General features: G+C 40.6%; 1 protein-coding gene and 1 long non-coding RNA gene across 2 annotated transcripts in view; one reads left to right on the top strand and one right to left on the bottom strand.

Annotated features, from left to right (window-relative positions):
- The window catches only part of LOC125293799 (potassium voltage-gated channel subfamily KQT member 2-like), a 34,695-nt gene extending 21,405 nt beyond the window's left edge, over positions 1-13,290 (top strand). The window contains 4 exon segments of the mRNA XM_048241928.1: positions 1,249-1,336; positions 1,667-1,798; positions 11,375-11,501; positions 12,045-13,290. Of these exon segments, the coding sequence (XP_048097885.1) occupies positions 1,249-1,336; positions 1,667-1,798; positions 11,375-11,501; positions 12,045-12,800 (1,103 nt within the window). The 3' untranslated portion in view covers positions 12,801-13,290.
- LOC125293800 lies at positions 12,897-22,590 on the bottom strand. Its single transcript, XR_007193430.1, has 3 exons — positions 22,515-22,590; positions 19,578-19,759; positions 12,897-12,982 (listed from the first exon to the last, which is right to left on the bottom strand). It is a non-coding gene; the product is annotated as an uncharacterized LOC125293800 (long non-coding RNA).
- Between the last annotated feature and the right edge of the window lie 3,306 nt (positions 22,591-25,896).

The following is a 25,896-nucleotide window of genomic DNA, read 5'->3' as shown; positions in this document are numbered from 1 at the left end:
TGGAATGCATTGTATTTCCAGTGGAGAGTATTCTATCTGTGCTACGTTTACCTGATGGGGCTGCTGTGTTTATGCTGGATGAGCCCAGGCTGGGTTTGCTGCTCTGCGTTGCACTGGCTGCTCGCTCCCCCCCATTTGCCTGTCTATTTGCATGTGGAGATCCTCAGGCCTTTCACAGCTCTCAGCAGATCCACTGGCCTTTACCTCAGCTGGAATCACTTCCTGCCTGCCACAGCAAACAACTTGTTTACATGATGATACTGACCAGGCCATTGCTGAGGAGAGCCAAGCCAACACAATGTGTTTGTAATGTTGACTATGGTGCTAAAATTCTCAGTACTCTTTTAGAGCACTCTGAGGTTTCTATACAGCACACCACTCAGTTACATTACTGATGTTTGGGTTATACATTATACAGCCATGTATATAACTGACTGCCCAAAACACACTGTTCACAGCATGAAGTGAGAAAAAAAACCTTATTTATTCCTGAAGGCCTGGCCAAAACTGTGATGCTTGAGTGGTATTCACTGAGCTTTGCTCAATTCTGCTGGGTGCAAATGAGCCGTACTTATATCCCACAGAGTGCTAATGCATGTCCAGTAGTCAAGTGGATTGTGTTTTGTGTCTTTTTAAAAGAACAAAAATGTCCTTTGTATCTCCAGCTCTCTCTAACATAATAACACTGTTTTTGTGGCTGCTTCACAAATCCCCATATTCTCATGTAGACTTCAAATTGGCATCCTGTTGATACAGTATATACAGCACATTTAGATATGTAAAATAGCAACCGATCATCCACTAAAGGCCACTCTAACAGCCCTGACCTGCTCTTCTTCAAGCAAGCTGGGTCTCTGTGTTAATCCAGACTAGAGCCTCCATCTGACGGCAAAGGGAAAGCCAACGCTAATTTCTCACTTTGTTTATGTTCTGGCACCAACAGTTTAACTGATTTTGATGAATCCAATATTATTTTGTTTATTTATATTATCCTGGCTAGACTGCTTTTGTACATTTGCTCATTCCCATGCTGTATGACTGCTTGTTACCAGGTCAGGGGCATAAAGTACTAAAGACTGTAAAGTTAAAGAGGGGGGAGAGAAGACTTCTAGTTTTGAAACATTTTCAATTTGCCCCAATTGCATCATAAGAATGGGTGCAGTGGAGCCTCATCAGTTCATGTCATGTGTTCTATAGATATGGAAGATCTATATAAGGCTTGTTTGATGGGGTTGGGGTCTGTTGCAGAGGCAAGCCTTCCTGGAGAAGAGCTCGGGGATAAAAGGCCCTCCTGGGATTTACCTCCTGGTGCGAAGGTGACCATTCGAGCAGTCTGGTAAGATGTGAGCCCATGGCAACAACTTTAAGACTTCAAAGAATTAAGTGGTTCCTTAATAACGTATTTGGGCAATTCCACGCAAAACTGTCACATCCATAAAGCCAACACAATGCCATGGTATTTAGTTTGTGTTATGGATGTGACAGGTTTGCATGGAATTGCCCATTCAAAATGACACTTTTATCAATCAGTGTCCCTACAATATGTATGAGTAATTACAGCATTGAGCTCTGCTTTCTGTTATTCATCAAAACTGTTAATTAGCAAATGAGATATGTGCTATAGAAAGGAGATGGTCTAACATAAGAACAAATCTTTCATCATCAGCATTATGCGCTTCATGTTGTCAAAGAAGAGATTTAAGGAGAGCTTGCGGCCGTACGACGTAATGGATGTGATTGAGCAGTACTCTGCTGGACACCTGGACATGCTCTCACGCATCAAAAGCCTTCAATCCAGGCAAGCCCCTGCTACACCACCACATCTATGGATGTATATCTACAGTCATGGCATAATATCTGATTTTTATACTTTATTGTGTTAATTTCATTAATTCTAGAAGATACTGACACATTGTTACTTGCATATCTTAACACATTCTTTTAAAATATTTTTCCTTATCTCCTTATCCTTTTACAGATACATATCTTTAGATATACAGTAAATGGGTCATTCTGTGAAACGGGTGCTATTTGCATCCACAACATTTGATGAGATGCACAGACTATAGCCAAAGTATGTTTCTAAAGCCTAAAGTTAATAATTCAAGGGTTCTTGTTAACATGATGTACAAGAACATTATATTCTTAAAGAGTATCACACTATTTTTAACCATTTTTCACAAGTGCATGGCCATTTTCTTGTGTCCAGGGTGACTGACATGACATTTACAGTACATCTAAACCTATAAAAAATATTCACCCCCTTGGATATTTCCCCCTTTTCAAAGTGAAAGCAGATTTCTACAAAGTAATGTTAATTAATTAAACATATATTCCAAAGCTCTATGGGGTAGTGGCAAAGCTCATATTAAATCTTAACTAAGGTTCGCCCAAAGACATGTGGGAGACTCCAAGGTCAAATGAGAGAAGGTCTGATGAGACCAAACGTCTAATGAGACCAAAATTGAGCTTTTTGGCCATCAGACCAAATGCTATTTATTTTCACAATTTAGCACATACAACACACACATCTAAACAAGACAACACACAAAACAGCAGGGACAACACATCTAGACACATCCACAGGACAGAGAAAAGAAAAGAAAAGAAAGAGAAAGACAATAACAATCAGAACAATAATAATAATAATAATCCTACGTTACCACAGTCTGTGGGTTATCCATTATTCAATCTAAGTTAGTCATTTTATAGTATGTATATAATTCAATATTAAGGACCAAGTGGATAAGTAATCTTGCAGTCTTGAATGTCGTTTACTTGTGATTTCTTCAATGGGCAACAAGTCTATTATTTGTTCCAGGCATTGACCCAAGTGTCCTGACTGGGAAATCCATGTACTAAGTATAAATTTTTTAGCAAAATAGGAAAGCATTATAAACACACATTTTTCTTGTGTAGGGAAACTTATTTTCCACATCGTAATTCAACAAATATAAAATAGGACACAGCTCAAAAGTACAGTTACACATATCCTGAATTGCTTTATGAATCTTCTCCCAAAAGGAGTGAACAGCTTTACAATGCCAAAATAGATGCATAAATGTTCCAAATTCAGTTTCACATTTTCTACACATAGGAGAATTAGTGCCATCAAACTTATTAAGCTTCACTGGAGTTATATAGTATTTATACAGGAATTTATAATTAGTTTCTTTAACTTTATAGTCAAAGGTGCAGTAAATTGGGTGCACAGAATTAACCATTCTTTTTCACTGAAAGTCATTTTAAATTCTATTTCCCAGTTTGTTCTCAGAAAAGAAAAAGAGTTCTGTGAACTTCAGACAGAGTTCTGTACAGGTGGGATATCTTCCCCTTAACTGAAGTAGCAGTAATAATAAATTGTTCCAGCTCAGTGGGATACAGTCTCTAAATTGTCCCTTTTTATATAAAGATACAATGATGTGACGAACTTGCAAATATTTAAAAAAAGTCTGTTCTGGATATTTGATATTCTGCACAAATATCAGTAAAGGATTTAATGGACTCAGAGTCCTCCTCAAACATGTCTGAAAAAGTTTTCAGACCATGAAGTGTCCAGTTTCGAAAATCAGTTTGAGAGAGAGCTAGAAAGTCGGGGTTAAATTCAATAGGAGACTCTTTGCTTATATGACCTTCTGTATTCAGATACCTATTGCAGTCCTGCCAAACTTTCAATGTAGTTTGTAAAGGGGGCATCCCTACACTCATCAGGGACTGCAATTTATTAACATAAAATGTTGTTGTGATCTCCAATGGATAGCATGTTAGTGATTCCAATGTGACCCAAAGAGAACTAGTTCCCAGCTTCCAACTTATTATATTTCTAACTTGGCAGGCCCAGTAGTACCATAGAAAGTTTGGAAGTCCTAACCCCCCTTTCAAACATGACTTTGTTAAAGTGGACAGCTTAATCCTTGGGGTCTTATTGTTCCATATACATTTTGTTCATCATCTACTGTATTGATTAGCTTAAAAAAAGCAAAGGGAATATAACATGGCAACATATTAAATGCATAAATAAACTTAGGGAGTATACTCATTTTGATAACATTGATTTTCCCAATAAGGGACAGTGGGAGAGCCGACCAAGTCTGAAGTTTCTTTTTGCCTCTTTTTGCATTTTTCCAGCAAAGGGTTATAATATTTTCCTGAAATAGTTTGTCCAAGGTGGGTGTCACTTGTACTCCAAGATATTTAAAGCCATCTACTGACCAAGAGAAGGGGCATTCTTCTTTAACATTTTTTCCATTTGGGATATTTAGAGGGCAAGCAATTGATTTTTGTAAATTAACCTTATACCCTGAAGTCTCCTGAAGTCTGAAGAAAATGTTGAATGTCTGCCAAATCATGGCGTAGAGTTGACATAGGTTCAGTAACAAATAATAGAGTGTCGTCGGCATATAGTGACATTTTATGGTGTAGTGTACCTGCTGTCACTCCCTTTATCATAGGATTCATTCTGATCATCTCAGCAAACGGTTCTAAAGCAATAACAAATAATAATGGGGAAAGAGGGCAGCATTGCTTGTGTAGAATATGATATAATGTGTCCTCTGAAAGTAGATTTTGCGGCATCCCAAAGTATGGATGGGGCTATATCAGGTGATAAATTGTAAGTATTAAAATCTTCAATGCACTCTCTCATTCTCAAAAATCTTCAATGCACTCTCTCAAAAATATTTCACCTTCTAATAGCATGTTATTAAATCTCCACATTTTAGATGTATAAGCTTCAATTAAAGTGATATCCAAGGAGACCATTGCATGGTCTGATATAGAGATTTCATGTATGTCACAAGATGAAACAAACTTCATACATTTTTTAGGAATCTAAACGAGAGTAAGATTTATGTCTATTGGAAAAGAAGGTATAATCCCTTTTTGTAGGGTTAATTTCTCTCCATACATCTATTAACCCTATTTCTGATCCCAATGCACGCAACATTTTTGCAGATTTAGGGTTGGAACCTCCAGAGTGCGAGGATTTATCCAGATATGAAAGAGTTAAATTATAATCTCCTCCCATCAATCCAAATGTTGTGCATTGTGTATTCAAAAGAGAGACCATATCAGAAATGAATGTAGGTGTATCTGTATTAGGAGCATATATTAAGTATAGTTATCTCTTTGCCCCAAATTTTCCCATTCACCAATATATATCTTCCCTCTGTATCTGAAATCTGATTATTTAATTCAAAGGGTATATATTTGTGAAAGAAAATAACAACTCCTCGGCTGTTTGTTTTAAAAGATAAAAAGAAAATCTGTCCAACCCAATCTTTCTGTAGTTTAAGATGTTCTTCAGGTGAAAGGAGTTTCTTGCAATAAGGCTATACCCACTTTCTCTTTTTTAAGAGTATTCTTTTCCTTTTGATAGGATGTCCTATACCTTTAACATTCCATGTTATTACTTTTAATGATTTATCCATAGCAGAAAATAAAGAAAACACTTATACAACCAATCACTAGCATGACAGGTAGGATTTATACAAATACAAAAACTGAAAAACAAGAAAACTACATTTAACACATGTAAAACACACATCCTCACTCACATACTGTATAGACCAACAAAAAAGTTCCATCTGCACCACCCCATTGCTGGGTGATATCTTCTGGTGACCACTGTTTTATCTAAGAGTTAGGGTCAATGTAACCACGTGTTTAGGCTACATACCCTGAGGCAGCTTATGGAGTGCCCGCCTCCCCCATTTGTGTCAGTCCCTACAATAACCAAACAATCGCTTTCTGGCATATCCTAAATAAACTTGTTTAGCTCCAGAATAGCATTAGGCTGTCACTGAGTATCGAAAGCTATAATCAAATCATTAGTTTATTTTTTTTATGTAACACAAACAGTAGCGTTCCCAATGAACTAGGCCTACTTAAACATTTCAATAAACACCGAATGTCTCCTTGTTTTTTTGTCTCTGCAAAGGAGAGATATGAACAAAGAAAGTAACCAAAAAAAAAGTTCAAGGGCTACATTGGCATTCTTAAGTAAATAGGAAAACCAGATCAATGTCCAAGTCATTGTGTTTTCTAGTCATACCTCCAGTGTGAGTTCATTAATCAGCGTGGATTCTCGCGTTCGGCCTTGTATAATCCTTTTTCTTCCAGTTCTTTAATTGCTGCAGCCGGAGTTGGGAAGATTGTTGCAGACCCGTCATAGTTGAAAACAGTTTAGCAGGAACCAGAATATGGGTTTTGATGGCCTGGGCCTTTAACTGTACTCTGATAGGCTTGTAGAGGGATCTTTGTTGTCTCACCTTGAAGTTAAAGTCGTGATCAAGGTAAATCCGTGTATTGTTTAGCATTACATTATTTGCCCAGGCAGCTTGCAAGACGAGTCTTTTAATGCGGTTTTAAGGAAGGCAACAATAATGGGCTGAACAAAGTCTTTACGTTCTTGATAAGTGCGATGGGCATACATAATGTTCAAATCCCCCTGCACTCCAAGCTTTTTCCCAATCAGTCGATCGAGGAATGTCATAATGTCACTCCCTTCACTCTTTTCGGCTACGTTGTAAATGCACAAATTATTTTGTCTCGACTTATTCTCCAAATGATCCATCTGTTCATTTGCTATTTTTGACACCAAACACTGCACATCACCACAAACGCTCCATCTCTAATTTGAAGCATGGTGGTGGCAGCATCATGCTGTGCGGATGCTTCTCGACAGCAGGCCCTGGAAGGCTTGTAAAGGTAAAGGGTCAAATTAATTCAGCAAAACATATAGAAATCCTGGAGGACAATCTGATTCAGTCTGACTTGGGAGAATATTTACTTCCCAGCAAGACAATGACCTGAAGCATACAGTGAAAACTACACAGAAAAAGACGACAATGTGGATGTTCTTGTGTGCCCAAGATCTTAATCCAATAGAGCTTTTGTGGCTGGACTTGAAAAGGGACTTGCATTACATATGTTTTTAATTAATTAATATTACTTTGTAGAAATCTGCATTCACTTTGACATTAAAAGAGGTTTTTTTTTTGTAAATTATTGTGAATTAATCCAAATGAACTCGACCAAGATTTGTTTATAAAACCTTGTCCTTTCCAATTACATGGTCAACTTTTCCTCATACACATACACTGTGTACAGTCCATTGGTGTACAATAACAACCTTATTTTTCATAACCACCATTTTCCTATCCTGCAAAGAGAGGGTTGTTTATTCTTGATCTCCCATGAAGCTTTCATCTGAAGAAATAAGAACTATGACTTTGTTTACAACAAATGTTACATTTTTTCAGACTTTGAATCCCCAATACAGTGTTAGAAATCCACTGGCTAAAGCTTGTGAGGATGTACAGTATAGCTATGAGAATGTTTGCAATATCTACATGTAACCATTGACCTTTGGGCATAAAGAACATGTTTTTAATCAAGTGGAGCACATGGAGTAGTAATCCTGTCCTCAAAATAACTTCTAATCTGTTTGATGTTAATATATTACATATTCTGTTTAATTTGTCTTGTAAATATCCATTATGTATGTGCATAGAGGTCTGTCCACATTTCCTTTAACTAATTTAACCCTCTGAATGTTTTACGTCTTATTTTTTTGGCACAGCAGTTGGCTACTTTGTCCTTCTTCTTTCCGCCACCCACCCCTACCGTCTTCCCAAATAAGTTTTAAAATATGTTGTGTGATCATAAAACTGTCCCACACATATGTCAATATATTCCAACAACATTGAAAATCATCAGTTCCTACTCATAGTCTAAATGTTAAGCAACACATGATCCATAGTGGTGTGTGAGAGAGTCTGTGTATGCCACATCCAAGGTGTCTGGAATATATTCATGCTTATTTGTTCACAAGTGTCCTCATCGGTGTTGTTGTAGCACATAGAGTCTGTCTGTTGCCTGATGAAGCATTGCCCTCATGTCCTCTCTATGCACTTTGCCAGGGTAGATTTGATTGTGGGGCCCCCTCCCCCCTCAACACCCCGCCATAAGAAGTACGTAATAATAGTGCCAAATATAGCTAGGGTGGATGTCTTTTATTTCCGCATGGCATTTGTATGCATGAGACAACAGTTGCAGCTTTGAGAATGTTTTTCTTTTTTTGCCTTTGAGTTCAATTATTTTCTTCAGAATGGTCTCGAATGACAGTGCGAATAGTCAGATTGAATATATCTGAATGAAGGAAACGGTGGGATGATATATGTGCCTAGAAACTGCCACTAGCAAAATACCTCTGATGATGCAATCGATAAGTGCTTCTTAGCAATCTCGATGTCTTTCGGAATCCTAAGTGTGCATGTTCACATTGTGGTTATTCCACATTGACTTTATTTAGACGCTCACATGAATGTATGTCTGAGTTCTGAGTTTGGAAGCTGGTGTCTTATCCTTGCCATCTTAGACAAGACGTGTTCCTGCTTGCAAGGCTACAAAACAGCTCACCATCGGATCTGACCGGCTTACGTAACCAGCGCCTATAAATAACATCATTCGGCAGAAAAGCTTGTTATGATAATAGAAAGGGAAATAGGCTCCTACTGTAAGTCAAACACTTTGAAGTCTGCTTCTGACCACTTTCATCTGTTTCTTATTGCACATTTTGAACCCTATTGTTGTTTATTGCCTTCAAGCAGGCCAGATGACAGAAAGGGCCCAAATAATTACTCAGTTGGCCCCATAACAGCGAGTAGAGATGAACAACTAAATGAAACGTTATACTATTTCAACAGAATTTCACTGTTACCAACATATTTACTGTTACAGCAGGCCATGCACACACTCTCATAGGCTACACTAAAACGTACTATTGTAGGCTACTGCCTACAGATTTAAGCCACAGAGGTGGTCTTTCATGTGTGCCATACAGTACAGTATGTGTATTGGAGCCCAGTAACACCACTAAACAAAAACAGAACAGAGTAATGGCAATTTACAGTTCAATTGTCCTCAACAGAAGTTGATTCTTGGACTATGGATCCCCCATGGGGACAAGGCAGAAATGCATTTTTATTAAGGTGGAAATGTATTTATTTTTTTGAGCTCCTATTGTGTTCCCTTGCAATAGTTCTGGATTCTCTTCCAATGTTTTTGCGTTCCGTCGCCAAAAGTTTACATTCCCTCACAAAGTTAGAAGGTAACACAATTTCTCCCCCTCTGAACACTCTGTTCCTTTTACGATGGCCAGTTTTTCACCCTTAACCCCCATATTATTTTTCTCCAGCTGAGCCCGATTAAAATGTCTTCCCTCCTCCTCCCTTTCATGTCTAGGCCTGGCACAGGGCCTTCTCAACCGGACCATGCGAATGTACATGTATGCATGGGTGCTATGAGCTCCACTGTTTTTCCATTGCTACAATTTTAGTCAAAAGCAGATGTTTGCTTACTTCAGTGCTGCATTACAATTTTCAAGCAAGAGTTCAAGCTGACCCAGCATATTGTATGTGAATGTGCCTGGCGCACCTTCAAGATAGCATTGTGAAAACTATTGCGAAGGAACGCAAAGGTTATTGGAGGGAAATGCAATAGAATTATTGCAAGAGAACGCAAAACTATTGTGAGGGATTGTAAAACTATTGCCAGGAAATACAAAATAGCTCAACAATGAGATTTTCCCCCCTAATGTGAAAATTGCCCTCCATGGCCCTTTGAGAGCTCTGTAGACAACAGAAAGATGAAACAGCATTTCTGTCTCGGCTAGACTCTGCAACTTTCTGAAACCAGGTCATGGTGCCAGGGACAAATTAACACACACACACACACACACACACACACACACACACACACACACACACACACACACACACACACACACACACAAACCCACACATAATCACAATAATAGTGAGCTACACAGAACACTCAGTGCATGTATGAAGCAGATGTCATTTGGCATGGACTCTTATGAAGCATGCAAATTGCCGCATAGCATACTTCATCATTTGATGGTACCACATCTTTCCCACATTTCTCCCCCTCTGAACACTCTGTTCCTTTTACGATGGCCAGTTTTTCACCCTTAACCCCCATATTATTTTTCTCCAGCTGAGCCCGATTAAAATGGCTTCCCTCCTCCTCCCTTTCATGTCTAGGCCTGGCACAGGGCCTTCTCAACCGGACCATGCGAATGTACATGTATGCATGGGTGCTATGAGCTCCACTGTTTTTCCATTGCTACAATTTTAGTCAAAAGCAGATGTTTGCTTACTTCAGTGCTGCATTACAATTTTCAAGCAAGAGTTCAAGCTGACCCAGCATATTGTATGTGAATGTGCCTGGTGCACCTTCAAGATAGCATTGTGAAAACTATTGCGAAGGAGCATAAAGGTTATTGGAGGAAATGCAATAGAATTATTGCAAGAGAACATAAAACTATTGTGAGGGATTGTAAAACTATTGCCAGGAAATACAAAATAGCTCAACAATGAGATTTTCCCCCTAATGTGAAAATTGCCCTCCATGGCCCTTTGAGAGCTCTGTAGACAACAGAAAGATGAAACAGCATTTCTGTCGGCTAGACTCTGCAACTTTCTGAAACCAGGTCATGGTGCCAGGGACAAATTAACACACACACATGCACACACACACACGCACAAACACACACACACACACACACACACACAGCCACACACACACACACACACAAACCCACACATAATCACAATAATAGTGAGCTACACAGAACACTCAGTGCATGTATGAAGTAGATGTCATTTGGCATGGACTCTTATGAAGCATGCAAATTGCCGCGATAGCATACTTCATCATTTGATGGTACCACATCTTTCCCACATTTCTCCCCCTCTGAACACTCTGTTCCTTTTACGATGGCCAGTTTTTCACCCTTAACCCCCATATTATTTTTCTCCAGCTGAGCCCGATTAAAATGGCTTCCCTCCTCCTCCCTTTCATGTCTAGGCCTGGCACAGGGCCTTCTCAACCGGACCATGCGAATGTACATGTATGCATGGGTGCTATGAGCTCCACTGTTTTTCCATTGCTACAATTTTAGTCAAAAGCAGATGTTTGCTTACTTCAGTGCTGCATTACAATTTTCAAGCAAGAGTTCAAGCTGACCCAGCATATTGTATGTGAATGTGCCTGGTGCACCTTCAAGATAGCATTGTGAAATCAACTGAGAAGCGCTTAAACTGAGCAAGTGCAATTCAGTCAGTGTAGTGTCTGTATAATAATTATACACTGTACTTTGTCTTAGATAGATAGATAGATGGATACTTTATTGATCCCCAATGGGATCTTTAATGTTGCTGGTCGTTTATCGACTGTTAAAGTCCTGGTTTGTTGTTCCATTTTGTGCATGAGGAGAGGTGGGTTATGAAAAGCACCACGTACAGTGTAGTGTTACCTGACAGACGCTGTTGGTTGTTCACCTGGCCAGAGTTGATACGATAATTGGTAAAGCTGGTGCCCCAGCAGGCGAGAAGGAAAAGCCCAAGACCTCGGGGGAGAGCGAGACTCCCGAGGACCCCAGCATGATGGGCCGCATGGGTCGCATGGAGAAGCAGGTACTTCCCATTTCTTTTTGCACATATATACACAGGAGAGGCGTTCATTTCCTAGTGTGATAGGTAGGGAACTGCACACAGTGGCCAATCAACAACCAAGCCTACAGTATATATCGAAAACATAACAAAGAAACCTTCATGGGCAAAACACATCACCAACAGAGCAGCCTTTCTAGAGCATTTCACTGAGGTTATCAAGCAGGTACCTTACATTGGTGTTTTATTGAATTAGGCTCACAACTCCAAAGGCTTAACAGTGGCATCTGGCGTCCCAGACCCATCCCCCACACATTAAATTCTTCATTCCTCTTCGTTTCTGCAGCTGTTTAGATATCATTTGGCTTTGGGGACTTGGTGTCTGTGGTGAACCTGATTGTCTAGCAAACTAAGATGTTCCACTGTATTCATTCCACTGTAACCATTATCACTAACCCTGGGTTCATTTTACATACAGAACTCCTCAATTCTCTCAGTGTATGTTCTGTTTTTGCTCTGGTTTTGAGTCTGAGCTCTCTCTCTCTCTCTCTCTCTCTCTCTCATAAGGTCCTTACCATGGACAAGAAGCTGGACTTCCTGGTGCAGGTCTACATGCAACGCATGGGCATTCCACGCTCCGAGACCGAGGTCTTGCTCGGCTTCAAAATGGCTGACCCTGCTCCTCCTTACCACAGCCCAGAGGACAAGAGCATGAAAGAGGAAGAGGAAGAGGAGGATGTGAAGAAGATCAGCTGTGGTGCGGAGCCGCCTCCGCTGGGCTGCAGCACGCCTTGCGAGACACGGCATCAGTCCACTATGCCGTGGAACCGGCAGGCTTCGCCACCGCAGCCGTCACCATCGCCGCAGGACGAGCCCCTCTGCGTGCCTCGCTGGAACAGCAGCCGCGGGGTGTCGCCCGTCGGCACGGACGACCCCTCGCTCTACCGCATCCCGCCGCCGCCTCTGCACGACGCCGTGGAGAGCAGCCGCCAGCGCCGCCACCGCAGGCACAGGCCCATCACCGCCGCCGCCGCCACGGCGGGCTTGGACAGCGACACGTCCATGTCCATCCCCTCTGTCGACCACGAGGAGCTGGAGCGCTCCTTCAGCGGCTTCAGCATCTCGCAGGCGCGCGAGGACGACTTCATGCCCGCACCCTCCGGCCTCGGGGTGTTTGGGGGTGTGGGGGGCACCTTCCGTGCCCGCCTCAGGCCCTACCTGGCCGAGGGAGAGTCAGACACGGACTCCGAGCTCTACACACCCTGCGCGCCATCCCCTCTCTCCTGGAGAGAGGGGCAGTGTGGAGAGCGGGCCTGGAAGTAGAGCGTGACACGAGAACTTGTAAACAAAACAAGGTCGTTTGCACCCGTCAGGTTAGACCAGGAGTCATGCCATTTTCCCATTCTTCCTGCAGTCAGCCCCCAGGACAAGGATCAGACACACCAGGCCACTGATGAACGTTGGAAAAGGTTTCAGTTGAGCCTTTGGTTCTCCTTGATTGAAATCTGTGAGGATAAAACAATAAAACGGCTATTTCAAAGCAGTGCAAAAACAGTGGCAGTAACAAAAATGCTGAGCAGTACATACAAGGCAAGTCAAGTTAGAACAAAGCAGAGTATTACAATTATGAATAAAAGAAAAGAAAACACAATCAACAATCAAAATATCTTGGATTTAGGTTGTCAAGAATGTTTCAGCTTGTCGTACTAAGCTATAGCCCAGATTTGAAATGTATGAATTAAAACACACGCTCTTTCTCTCTTCTCTCTCTCTCTCTCTCTCTCTCTCTCTCTCTCTCTCCTCCCTCTCCCTCTCCCTCTCCCTCTCACACACACACAACTCATGAGTACAGATACATACACATACTCATGATGTAGATATCCAACACCTATGCCAAGTGCATATTTGGGGTAAACAATACACATTCTCACCAGTGCATTGTTATGATACCATAGCAGATACATTCTTCTATGCTTTGCAGAAGGTTTGCAGCAAGTAATAGTTCCTGTTTTACAATGCTTTCTTTATCTATTAGTTTCAGTCAGCCTTTCTGTATGCTGATGTGAAGCAAGTTTAATTCTATCACAGCAGTTAATATGAGAGAATTTGAAGATGAATGGAGGCATCTCTAATTTATTTTTATTTTCATAACAGATTACAGATGATATGTGCTTCCTTAGCTCTTTTCACTCCAATTCAGCTATGAAAGGTTCCCTCAGCAGGTATTATTTTCTGTTACTGGCTCCATGTTTGACTTGGAGAGGCATGTGTCTACAGGGGAGGTTTTGGGGTACGGCCGGGGCCTGATGTCAGTTTAGTGTCTGAGAGACCTGTCCATGTGATAGCATAAGACCCAGTGGCCACTTCTCAACACTTTCTCCCTGACGAGCCTGAGGCCCAAAACAAAATGTACGTATGAATCTTCTGGCATGGTTACCTATGCTCCTAATGAACTGGCACACGTTACCTTTATTTGCACAACTAACTCTGCATCAGTTCAGAGCTTTGAGCATGACACCTCGGAATAGATATTGATATATAAGAGGTTTTGGTTACTAGCTTTATCTAACTGTTTCTGCCTATTTGCACAATTTAAGAATTAGGCCACAGGGTTGACTGACTTGGATACTGTCAAACACTACATTTAGTTATGACTGTTTGGATCCCAACATAATAACTTTCACAGGACATATTTAATTTGATTTACTCTGCAGGCTGATAGTGAAACTATAGATGTTCTGATTTAGATGCATAATGGTCAGCTTTTTGTAGCCTGGCCTCAGCTTGCCAAAGTACTTCCGGTCGATTTCTTTTCCCTACAGTACTCCGTCTGGAATAGGTTGATTCGCGCTCGTTTACTTCGGAGGTTGGGCAGCCAAACCAACCAGCGAACAGAGGGCGTCCCTGAGAGCGATTACGTTACCCAGGCATGGTGTTTCAATTACTATGTCCCCGCCCCCGAAGCAGATCGCTTGGACCGATGAACTCGAGCATTAAAGGACTTGGGTACATTCACAAAACACTATATGATGCATTTTGGCGAGAGTTACGCAGATGAAACGTGTGACTGTTTGCTGATAAGATGCACGCTTGCTTGTTATGGGCGTGATGCAGAGAAACTTCTCTGTATGACGAAACGCCGGTTGTTAGTGATTGGTTCAAAGCGGTTCAAAGGAACTCCAATGATTTTAAACCTCAAACTGCCCTCCCACCCGGAAATAAACGTACGCCTATGGATCTAGGCCAGACCAGAGCCCGTTTACGGAGAGCCGGATCACTCCCTATTAACTCCATTGTACCTGCAATATGTTGCAGTTCCGCTAGGGGCGATCACGAATAAGTGCAAAAACAATAGGGATCTATGGAGCTAGACGGCTAAATTTGTCTCTTTCACCTGGTTGTCGTTGAGAAATTGAAGATTTGATTGTGGTTTCTGCAAGCTCAATATGGATTATAGGTCAAAAGTTGAATGAACGAGTAGTCACGTCCTTTCGATTTCTTACAGGTTGGGTCGTTGTTGCCCTCAACACACTAGCTTTCTGCTAATGAATGACGTCATTGACACATTTGAAAGGCTTTTTAGAACAAATAAGTGACTCAAAAAATATAATACTCAGCGGTTTGTATTTTCTCTGCCCCCTCTTTTGACTGCAACATTCGAATTTCTGGGCAAAAAATTATATCCCGAGAAAAGTGGATTTGAGGGGTACAGCTCCATAGGCCTTCATTAATTCTTCACTTATGCGTGAGCGCCCTCATGTGGAACCAGAAAAGGAACTGCAACCAGTTCAGAAACCGGAAGTTTCCCGAGAGTGGCGGTTCTCCCCTTATTAGACATTCTCTGGCCAGACTCTCTGCAAAGTCAGAGAGTCTGGTTTACAGGCTAAGCTTTTTGCACAGTTCCAAGAAATGTGGACAACAGTTGAACATCTTCTACAGCCCTGTGGGTGGCAGCAATGTGCCAAAATGCTGCTAGAAAACCTAAAGTCTTGGCCTTGGCTGTGTAAATATTCAGAACATGTGGTAAATGTTTGTGCAGGTTCCCAGTATTCTGTTAGTTTTCAAAGAAAAAATTACTCTGAATGTTTAGTTTAGGTAGGCGGTGTTTCAATGGATTCTTTAAGAGAAACTGTAGTGGTGAGTAATATAGTTTTCAAAACCCTGTTTGACATGGAACTGTGCCAATTTAAATTTATGGTCCTTTCTTTCAACAAAGTCCCATGTAGTTCACTGATAATTTAAGGTATTTCATGTTTTATGAGAGCATTTTATTTACTTTTAAAAATTCTCACCCCTGTATATCCTATTAATTCTGACATTAATCTGTTTTCCAGTAGTAAATTCACACACTCTATGCACTACATACATAAATCGTGTTCAATGTAAATTCACAGTAAAAAGGCCAGAAACTGCTTTTTAATGCATTATACCAACACGGTTATAATTTCATTTTATGAATTGTCTTTCACTGCACTGAAATAAAGTACCTTATTGCATGGCATGTGAGATCTGACCAACATTACAGGATGAAAGTGTAAGGAGAAGAAACAAGAGGAACTCATTTCTCAAAAATGATGGTTCATAATTGTACAGACAGACTATTTCCCCTCTCTATCAGCTGTAGCCAACCTGTTCCTTGCCAGAACAAGCTTTGCACGAAGACTTGATCAATATCTTTGATATCCTGATTTTTTTTTACATCACTATTGTTGGCTTGCAAGTTAAGTTTATTATTTTACAAAGGATTTACAGTCCATAATGAAAGACATAGGTTGTATGTACCTTGGCTAAGTTACTTTGCACCCTTTGCACATTTAAAAGGCAGCAAAAAAGAAAGAAAGGAGCAAAGCTCTTGAATGTAACCTTAATAAAAAACAACTGTTCACAACAGCCTTTATGAGAATAATGTCTTGCTTTTTAGGTTGTGCTGGAACACCAAGAACATAAAGTGAATGGTCTCTGTATAGACGGAACATAAATCAGTCTTTTCCTGAGAGCTTTTTGTGATATCTGGTGCCATTGAATGTGTGGATATAGCTGCAGCCGCCTGGTGAGATAGCACTAGCCTGACCAGATGCAGACAGACGATATTTGGCATGAGTACTGATTCTGTGCAGGTCAGGCCATCCTTAAAAATATTTTTGTTTGCAGTAACAGCCAAAAAAAATTAAAAATGGGTCGGTAGGTAGGTCAATATTTTTTTTTTTTTCAAGATTCAAAGTAAAAAAAAAAGTACAATTTTGGTCATGGTGATTACGTAGGAATGAATTTACACAAATGTGCATATCGTGACGTAACTGACTGGGTCTTCAACCCGTGCCTTCAGGCGCACCATTGCAAACCTCATTCTGATGCAGGTTATATAGACCAGCCTTTCTCAAACTTCTTTGACCTGAGGCCCGGTCATGGCAGACTTTTGGGTCATAGGGCTCATCTACATGTACCCAGAAAGAAGGCTACAATAGCTCTTGGCCACGTTATATTGAAATTTGACTATGCAATACTCAATGCTATACAGTGTATTATACAGTCTCTGCTCTGTTTCTAAGGAAGTTCCAAAAAAACAACGTCGTTCTATTAAGTTTCGTTAAATAAATAAATAGCCTTCCAACAGGTTGAAGCGGAGCTTTGATACCAACGTTATCGATTAGTTTCAGTTTCTCTCGCGCAGACGCGCATTGAATGAATGCTCATACCACCACTTAATTGTAGGGCTCCATGTTTAATGACATCGATAGCAGAAACGTTTGTTTTCTTTTTTCGTCGATCCGCGGTTTCTTGATCAACTGCGCAGCAAATTATCAGATGAAGCACCGGGCCTAATTTCACTCCACGACTCCGCGGACCAGCAGTCTCCATGTTGCGGACCCATATTTTGAGAAATGCTGAATAGACCACAACCAATTTCAATACTCCGACACGGTCACCGTTAGACTAGGGGGAGGAGGGATGAGAAAAGATCTGGCCACAGTTCTTCCAGAACTTCGTGCCAAGTAAAAGCGTTATCAGTTTGTGTGAATGAAACGAAGCGTAGGCCATAGTGTGACATGCGTAAAACCAATGGTGTAGAGATGACGCCAGGTTTTTTTTTTTTAAGTGAGCCACGTTTGCATGTAGGCAATTTATATTCACAATACTTGGGCCTACTAAAAGAAATATTATTTTATTGCATTTGTATTGGTTGTTTAGAGTAAAAAAAAAAAAACAATCGGTCGGTATTAACGCAAGTTTTACAACCGGCAAGTCGGTCGGACTAAAAGGGGAAAAAAATAAATATTTGGGTCGGTTCTAAATTGACAGGGTCGGTCGGGTTACGGCAAACGAAAATATTTTTAAGGATGGCCTCAATTTGGGACATGTTACCAACGCGGAGAGGTAATCTAAGTGTTGATAGTGTCTATCTCACTGAATAGGAAACATTTGTATCCTGCTCCTCAGCTGGCAAACACCTGTGTACAAAAGGAATTAACTGGAGCCACACCATTGTTCAGGCAGACATCACAGTTCTCTAATCAGGATGGAATACAGGAATTAAAAAAAAAAAAATTATGCTGTCTTCTTGGCTAACTATGTTACTGCTTTTGACATAGTGCTATTGAATCAAGTAGAAAGTATGACGTAATGACCAAAGTGTATGCCAGGCTATTAAAAAAAAACATGATTCCTGTTTCTTACAAAGGGTTAAAATGCTGTGCAGTACAACAGAAACCAGGGGGTCTCATAAGGCGTGCTTGCTTTAATATAACACCAGGTGACACTCAACATTGGTAGAGATTCACAGCAATACATAGCAGCACATAAAACAGGACATTTTGCCTAAATTCGGAGGGAGCTGGTTATTGTATTTTGAAGGAACACAAATAATGTGCTATCATTATGTTTATTGAATATGTGATAGATTAGTAAAAGGGATCAGTGATAGGCCTGGTGTCCCCCAGCCTTCCTAAGTTTTATTTGTGGAGATACACATAGTAACATGATATATTTGCCATAGGAAAGACACGTTAAACAACTTCCTTGCTTTATGTGTATTTATTCCCCAAGAAAAGGACGCAGTGGAGACTGATCAATTTAGGCCAATTAGTCTACTGAATGTTGAAGGGGAGGTTTTCTTCAGTGTTGTGGTAAACTAATTGATACCACGGTGCAAAAAACTGAAATCCCTGGCTTCTCCGGGTGCTTAGGGCATACCAGCATGAATTGACACCAAATTCAGTTAGCGAAGCGTGAGAGGATAGACCTGCACGTTGTGTTGGATTTGGCTAATGCTTTTGGATCAGTACAGCATAGTCTTTTGTGGGAGGCCTTTGATTATTTCAAAATCCAAAAGCCTAGTAAAAGCATACAGTACTTTCTGGAAATTCAACAGCTGAGTACACCACAGGGTGGCAACAGCTCAAGATAGGAATCATGGCGGGATGTACAATCTCCCCACTTGCTTTTACAATGGCAATGGAGGTCATTATTAGGGCCTCAAAATGGGTAGTGGGTGGGGAGAAGTTGCAGGGAGGGCCATGTCTCCCCCCGATTAGGGCTTTCATGGACGACGTGACAACCATGACGTCAACCATTCCATGCACCAACAGGTTGCTGGATAAGTTAAATAGCAATCTGCAATGGGCCTGCAAAGGTGAAGCCAAGTGAGTCTGAGTCTCTCAATTGTTAAAGGGAAGGTAATAGATAAGAAGTTTGCTATAAATAAACAGGTGATGCCCACAGTTCTGGAGAAACCACCAGTAAAGAGTCTGGGAAGGTGGTATGATGCAAACCTCAGTGACAAGTCACAGGTTGAAGACTTGAGACAGGACACTAGGCAAGGTATTGCAAAAATTGCCAAGTCAGGGCTGCCAGGTAAGCTCAAGTTGTGGTGGCTGCAGTTTGGTTTATTGCCTCGGCTAATATGACAATTGAAAGTTTATGAAGTTCCTGTCAAAGGTAGAAAGGATGGAAAAAATGATCAACTCCTTTGTCAGAAAATGGCTCAGAGTCCCACACTGCTTAAGCAGTGTAGCCTTGTATGGGAAGGGCATTGTAGAGTTGCCAATATCTTGTTTGACAGAAGAATTTAAGTGCGCTAAGGCTAGATTGGAAATGACTTACTCAGTCCAAGGATCCAGTGGTGAGGGTTGCACCCACAGTTAATGCAGGGAGGAAGTGGAACCCAAAACAGGCAGTTAAACAAGCTCAATCAGCATTGAGGCATAGGGATATAATGGGCCATGTGCAGCAAGGGTGGGGGTGTTTAGGGTTGGACGCAGGTAAACCCTTGTGGAGTAAGGCTTCTGCAGGAGAAAAGAGGAAAATGGTAGTGGAGGAAATGCATAGACAAGATGCTTGTGTAAGAGTATTTGGATATTTGAATGTGGTAATATGGTGGCAACATGGAGGGAGTGTCTCCAGGACGCTGGTTTCACTGTTAAGACTTCATGAGGTGTCGTGGGCCTAATTTAGCGAAACATTGGTGAATGAGGGTGCCCACTTGATAACCCCAATGAGATGCTGCATACTGCTGTAAGATGGGCCATTTCTCTTGTGTTTGTGACCATTGGTTGGTAAATTGGTGGTTAGAGTGCTTTTTAAAGTTAATTGGGCAGGGGCTTCTGAATGTGTTTTTACCTTGGATTTTGGCACAAGGGATTATAACACCTAATCCTGTGTATTAATGTAATGGTTTAAGAAGGGGGCTTTTGTTGAGGCATGTGGAATTATCTCCCTTTAATAAAATAGTGGTGGAAAAGCAACAGTGTTTTCTCAGCTACATACACTAGGACTCTTGCTCACCTCAATCCAACACATATTAGGAGTGATTGTACAGTAACATGTTAGTCTTATTTAGGCCATCCTTAAAAATATTCTTGTTTGCAGTAACAGCCAAAAAAATTAAAAAAAATGGGTCGGTAGGTAGGTCAATATTTTTTTTTTTTTCCAAGATTCAAAGTAAAAAAAAAAGTACAATTTTGGTCATGGTGATTACGTAGGTATGAATTTAAACAATTGTGCATATTGTGACGTAACTGACTGGGTCCTCAACCCGTGCCTTCAGGCGCATCACTGCAAACCTCAATCTGATGCAGGTTATGTAGACCAGCCTTTCTCAAACTTCTTTGACCTGAGGCCCAGTCATGGCAGACTTTGGGGCCATAAGGCTCATCTACACGTACCCAACCCCACTCCCTCCAAATCAAATTGTCATTATCACAATCATTATTATGCCTAGATTGTTATACATGCACTTTCACTTAAATATTTTGTGACATGCACATCAGAGGACTGCTTTAGTAATGTAAGATATAATTAGTTTCATTACTTTTGCATGGTTGCATGATGCTTGCATAAGAAAAGAAATACTTCTCAAAACAGCAACAATTATATGGGTGCTATTGTTTTGGGATGTTTCCCTCCTGCAAGCATCATACATTGGTATGGAGAAAAAAAAATACATGTTTTTTAATGAAGTTTAATTTGAATGCCTGAATGTAAGGATTCAGGAAACACAATACCAGCTTTTTTGGCGAGCAGATAGGCGTAAATCACTGATCTGTTGATCTTTAACAGAGAGAAAGAAGGCTACAATAGCTTTTGGCCACGTTATATTCAAATTTGACTATACAATACTCAGTGCTATACAGTGTATTATACAGTCTCTGCTCTGTTTCTATGGAAGTTCCAAAAATCAACGTCGTTCTATCAAGTGTCGTTAAACAATTAAATAGCATTCAACAGGTTGAAGCGAAGCTTTGATACCAACGTTATTGATTATTTTCAGTTTCTCTCGCGCAGGCGCCTGCATTGAATGAAGCGCTCATACCACCACTTTATTGTATGGCTCCATGTTTAATGACATCGATAGCAGAAACGTTTGTTTTTGTCGGCCCGCGGTATCTTTATCAACTTCGCAGCAAATTATCAGACGAAGAACCGGGCCTAATTTCACTCCACGACTCCGCGGACCATAAGTCTTGCGGACCCATATTTTCAGAAATACTGAATAGACCACAACCAATTTCAATTCTTCAACACGGTCACCGTTAGACTAGAGGTGAGAAGGAATGGGAAAAGATCTGGACACAGTTCTTCCAGAACTTCGTGCCAAGTAATGAGCGTTGTCGAGATGTTTGTGTGAATGAAACGAAGCGTCTAGGCCATAGTGTGACATGCGTAAACCAATGATGTACAGATGACGCCACAGGGTTTTATTTAAGAGAGCCTACGTTTGTATGTAGGCAATTTATATTCACAATACTTAGGCCTACTAAAATAAATAGTATTTTTTTGTATTGGTTGTTTAGAGTAAAAAAAAAAAATCGGTCGGTCTTTAGCATAAGTTTACAACCCGGCAAGTCGGTCAGACTAAAAAGGGGAAAAAAAATAAATATGTGGGTCGGTTCTAAATTGACAGGGTCGGTCGGGTTACGGCAAACGAAAATATTTTTAAGGATGGCCTTAGTTTAGTTACTGCTCAATCATCTGTCTCCATCTTCCTGTGGCCAATGAATCAATATCTAGTCAGAGCTTTGGTTGTTAACTGATGTTTTTCAGCCAGTCAGCTGAAGGGGGTGATCAATTGATTTTCCTCATTCATTTTCATTTTGAGTGACAAAGACATCTAGACTTACTTTCCCCAAATGAAAGCTTGCTCACTACAGGGTGCATGTAATGTCAGGGAAAACATGTACTAGGTGTTTTAATGTGTTGTGTATGACCAATATGCATGCTCATCACAGTATTACGATCAAAATTCATTTTCATTAAATCCAGAAAGCTAAGGAAGGAATCTGATATATATATATATATATATATAGATATATATATATATTGATATATATATATTGATGTATCAAAACATTATACAGATATACAGATATGATATAATAAAGAAGCTTGTATATTAGACGCAAAGACATGTTTCGTCTTAAACAGTAAGATTTGATTTAAAAATTGCCGTATGTGAAGTGACATAAAGTGGTAGCAGGTCCCATTTCTACCTGTATGTGAAAAAAGTAATATCTTCAAATAAAGCATTCTTGACTGACTGACCCCAATCCCATCTACTGAATCCAATCTTCAGAGCAATCAGATGCTGGAGGTCCATAACTGATAGCAGAGAAGCATCCGCTTCAAGAATCCGGCTGACAAATGACAAAATCAGGTGGCTGTTTCAGATTACAGCCTAGCTATCCCCATATGACACAGCTACCATTTTATTACTACAATTAAAAATGAAAAGGTCACGATTACTCAGAAAGAATACCTTCTGTATATTTTAACAATTATCCGCTTTAAACTGTAAATATGCAGGTATTCATCTCATTTATCGCCGTCATTCCAAATTAATCTTTTTTCAAATTCAGAAAAACACAGAAAAGGCTGTGTGTCATGTCGTCAGATGATCCCTATAGTACTGCATCACATACTGTACAGAGCATCAGATACTGGCCTCGATATCAACATCCATAATGCATGAGGAGAGAAACAAGTGGGGAGCTCAGCCCAAGTTCCTCTGTTTACTTCACATCTATGTCTGTCTGCCATCATAAAGTTATCTATTCCATTCCAGTATGTTACCCAGGTCTCCTAGCTTACGCTATGAGTCCAGGAGTGGGGTAGACAGCACAGAAGCAGGGGCCACAGAGGTGATGCTTGAGAGTATTGGATTCAGAACTTATTATTTTTTTATTCATAAGTGGTTTATGTCATGGTGTTTCTGTTATGTGCTCTTTCGCAAATGAGATGACTGTTGTTGTTATCTCATTCTGTTCCTGTACTGTCCCTGTGTATATCTGTGTGACTATGTGTTAAGAGATAAGTGGGAATATTATGACTTTGCAGTGTTTCAGTGTTCTGCATGGCTGCATAGTAGCTACTGTATCTTCTCCGTATTGCCAGGTTGCCACTAATCAGAGTCTGATTCAGTGTAGTCCACGTGAAATGGGATGACCAACGCCATCTCCCGTCAGCCTGGAAGGATACTTAAACCCTAACTATTTCCTTGTCTAGTTAGAGCAGCTGATGGATCTTTAGGTGAAGTCATGCTGTCTCTTCTTTGATCCGCATTATTGTAAATAAAACTCTATTCCTGATTTTTCCTACCATTGATCTGACTGGGTTTTCATTCATTTGTGGTATCAAAATTACCATCATGTTTCACCATCATGCTTGGGCTTGCATGGGCTTCACTGCTGTCTTTACCTGTCATCTTCTCCTGAGCTCACTGAGGTCAGTGTTAGGTGGACTGCACCAGGTCTCAGGTCTTTCACTACAATCTTCAGGGAGTAGGGACTGGAAGAAGACATGAGAATTGATCTAGCACCTGCTTCATTGCTATTCTCATTCTGTTGCTCAAAATCCAATTGTTTTCCAATGTACTTGTCCTTGCGAGAGGGAATAGACACAGACAAAAACACAGATAGAACACCATTCGATATGATGTCCGATTCTACAAAAAAATAATTTATTTATATGAGAGCGTTGCTATTTATAAGAGGAGTGCTTTTTTTCCACAAAAAAGTTGTCTCAACTTGCCTGAGCCTAGTGTCAAGAATCTTTTAAAGTAGCAGCAAAAGAAAAATTGCAGCCGAGAGATGATTTTGTTTGTGAGAAAAAGGCAATGGTACCAAATTGCATGGCTTTTGCCCCGAGTCTTGTTTTGTGACTCATATTAGTTGCCAGGGAGAGACCCGAGAATGAAATCTCACCAGACTGTCACAAAAGAAGTGGTCTGAGAAAGCCAATGGTGTTTTCTATTTAACGAGCCATCCACCGAGAGAGAACAGGAACCAGTCTGAGGAGGGAGTTACTCTAGCCAGTCTCACAGCACCTCCGCCTGACTCTCTCTCCTTCTCTCTATCTCTCTCTTTCTCTCCCCCTCCCTCCCTCTCCAGGCCCAGTGCCCTTGCCGGGTCATCGCATCGGCCAACCTGAGAGGATTGGATGTTGTTATATGAGAGAGGTGGTGTTTTGCTGACTGCCAGGGTGGCTGACCCATAAGTATCATCTGAGGTCAACAACATCCCACATATCCATCAAGCCACCAGCCTCTGTGCTAACGAGAAAGCCTGGAGCATGTGCTTATTCATTTAGAAGTAGCCTCCACTGACCCACTTTAATGAGCTGAGCGCAACTCAGTCCGTCGGCAGCCATACATTAACGCCAGCTCTATTGTTCCTGTGCCAGCAGCTTATATTGCAATGTATGACTGATATGCAGGGTAGCCAATAAATCTGCTGTGGCTGCATATTAATATTGAAAGATTATGAAGGCATGCATAACAGACGTGTGCATGAAAGCCAAGTTAAAATACTTTCATGTTTAAGAGTACAAGTGTGTGTTTTTAGCATTTTCTCCAATGGTAGATATTCAATTAGCAATATGACACTGCCATGTAGATACATGTGGTTGAGGAACCATGAGACTATACTATAGATACTATAGATTTTCCCCACAGTGAGGTCATCTTCTTTCCACCAACATCACACACTATGCACAAAAGACCCAGAGGTTACGTTATTGGGAGGGGACCGGAGCTACTGTGTGAGGGGACTAGATTGTGGAGAGCCCTGATGAGCGCACAGCCATTAGATACACCTGTATTCATGTTTACACACAGAAGTGCCATTAATTCATCAAGGCACAAAACAACATGATGAGATGTAAGAGTGAATGCACAGGCCTCACAAGATACATTGCATGCCATTCCATGTTCTGTCCTTGACATACCAGCTATCAGTTTCCCCGTGATTCTATTTTAGAGATGCAGTAATTAATAGTCTGTGGTCTATTAAATAAGTTGACGGAAGAAGGTAAAATATTCTGCATTTTACAACTGCTGTGACCCAACGAGACCACATATTCAGAATACTGTAAGATTTTGACATGAAATCTACATGGTTGTAATCTAAACTGATTATGGCAATACAGGGAAACATCTGATTTAGCCATACATTCATGCATAAATAACAATTAAGACCTGGAGTTATTTACTCTCACATGTCATGGTATTGCTGTAAAAGAGTTTAATGCTCAGTCAGTCTTCCCTGAAAAAGTAGTACAGACCTATTTCCAAGTTACCATTTGTATCAAAGATTCTTGAAAGATTAGTGTCCAAGCAGCTTGTTTCTGCACTGGAAAATAATAATCTTTTTGAAAAGCTACAATCTGGTTTCCGAAAGTATCATAGCACTGAGACAGCACTGCTGAAAGTTACAAATGACCTTTTAAGAACAGCTGATGATGGCATGTGTTCTGTCCTTGTACTTCTTGATCTTAGCGCAGCCTTTGACACTATTGATTACAGCATACTGCTGCATAGACTGGAACATTGGGTAGTAATGTCTGGTACAGCCTTACAATGGTTTTCATCTTACTTGTCAAATAGGAAGTTTTGTGTTTCTGCAAACAGTTACACATCTCCATTTTCTCC

This window comes from Alosa alosa, chromosome 4 (assembly GCF_017589495.1).
Source record: "Alosa alosa isolate M-15738 ecotype Scorff River chromosome 4, AALO_Geno_1.1, whole genome shotgun sequence".
Classification (NCBI taxonomy): domain Eukaryota; kingdom Metazoa; phylum Chordata; class Actinopteri; order Clupeiformes; family Clupeidae; genus Alosa; species Alosa alosa.
This window is presented reverse-complemented; position numbering and strand designations above follow the sequence as displayed.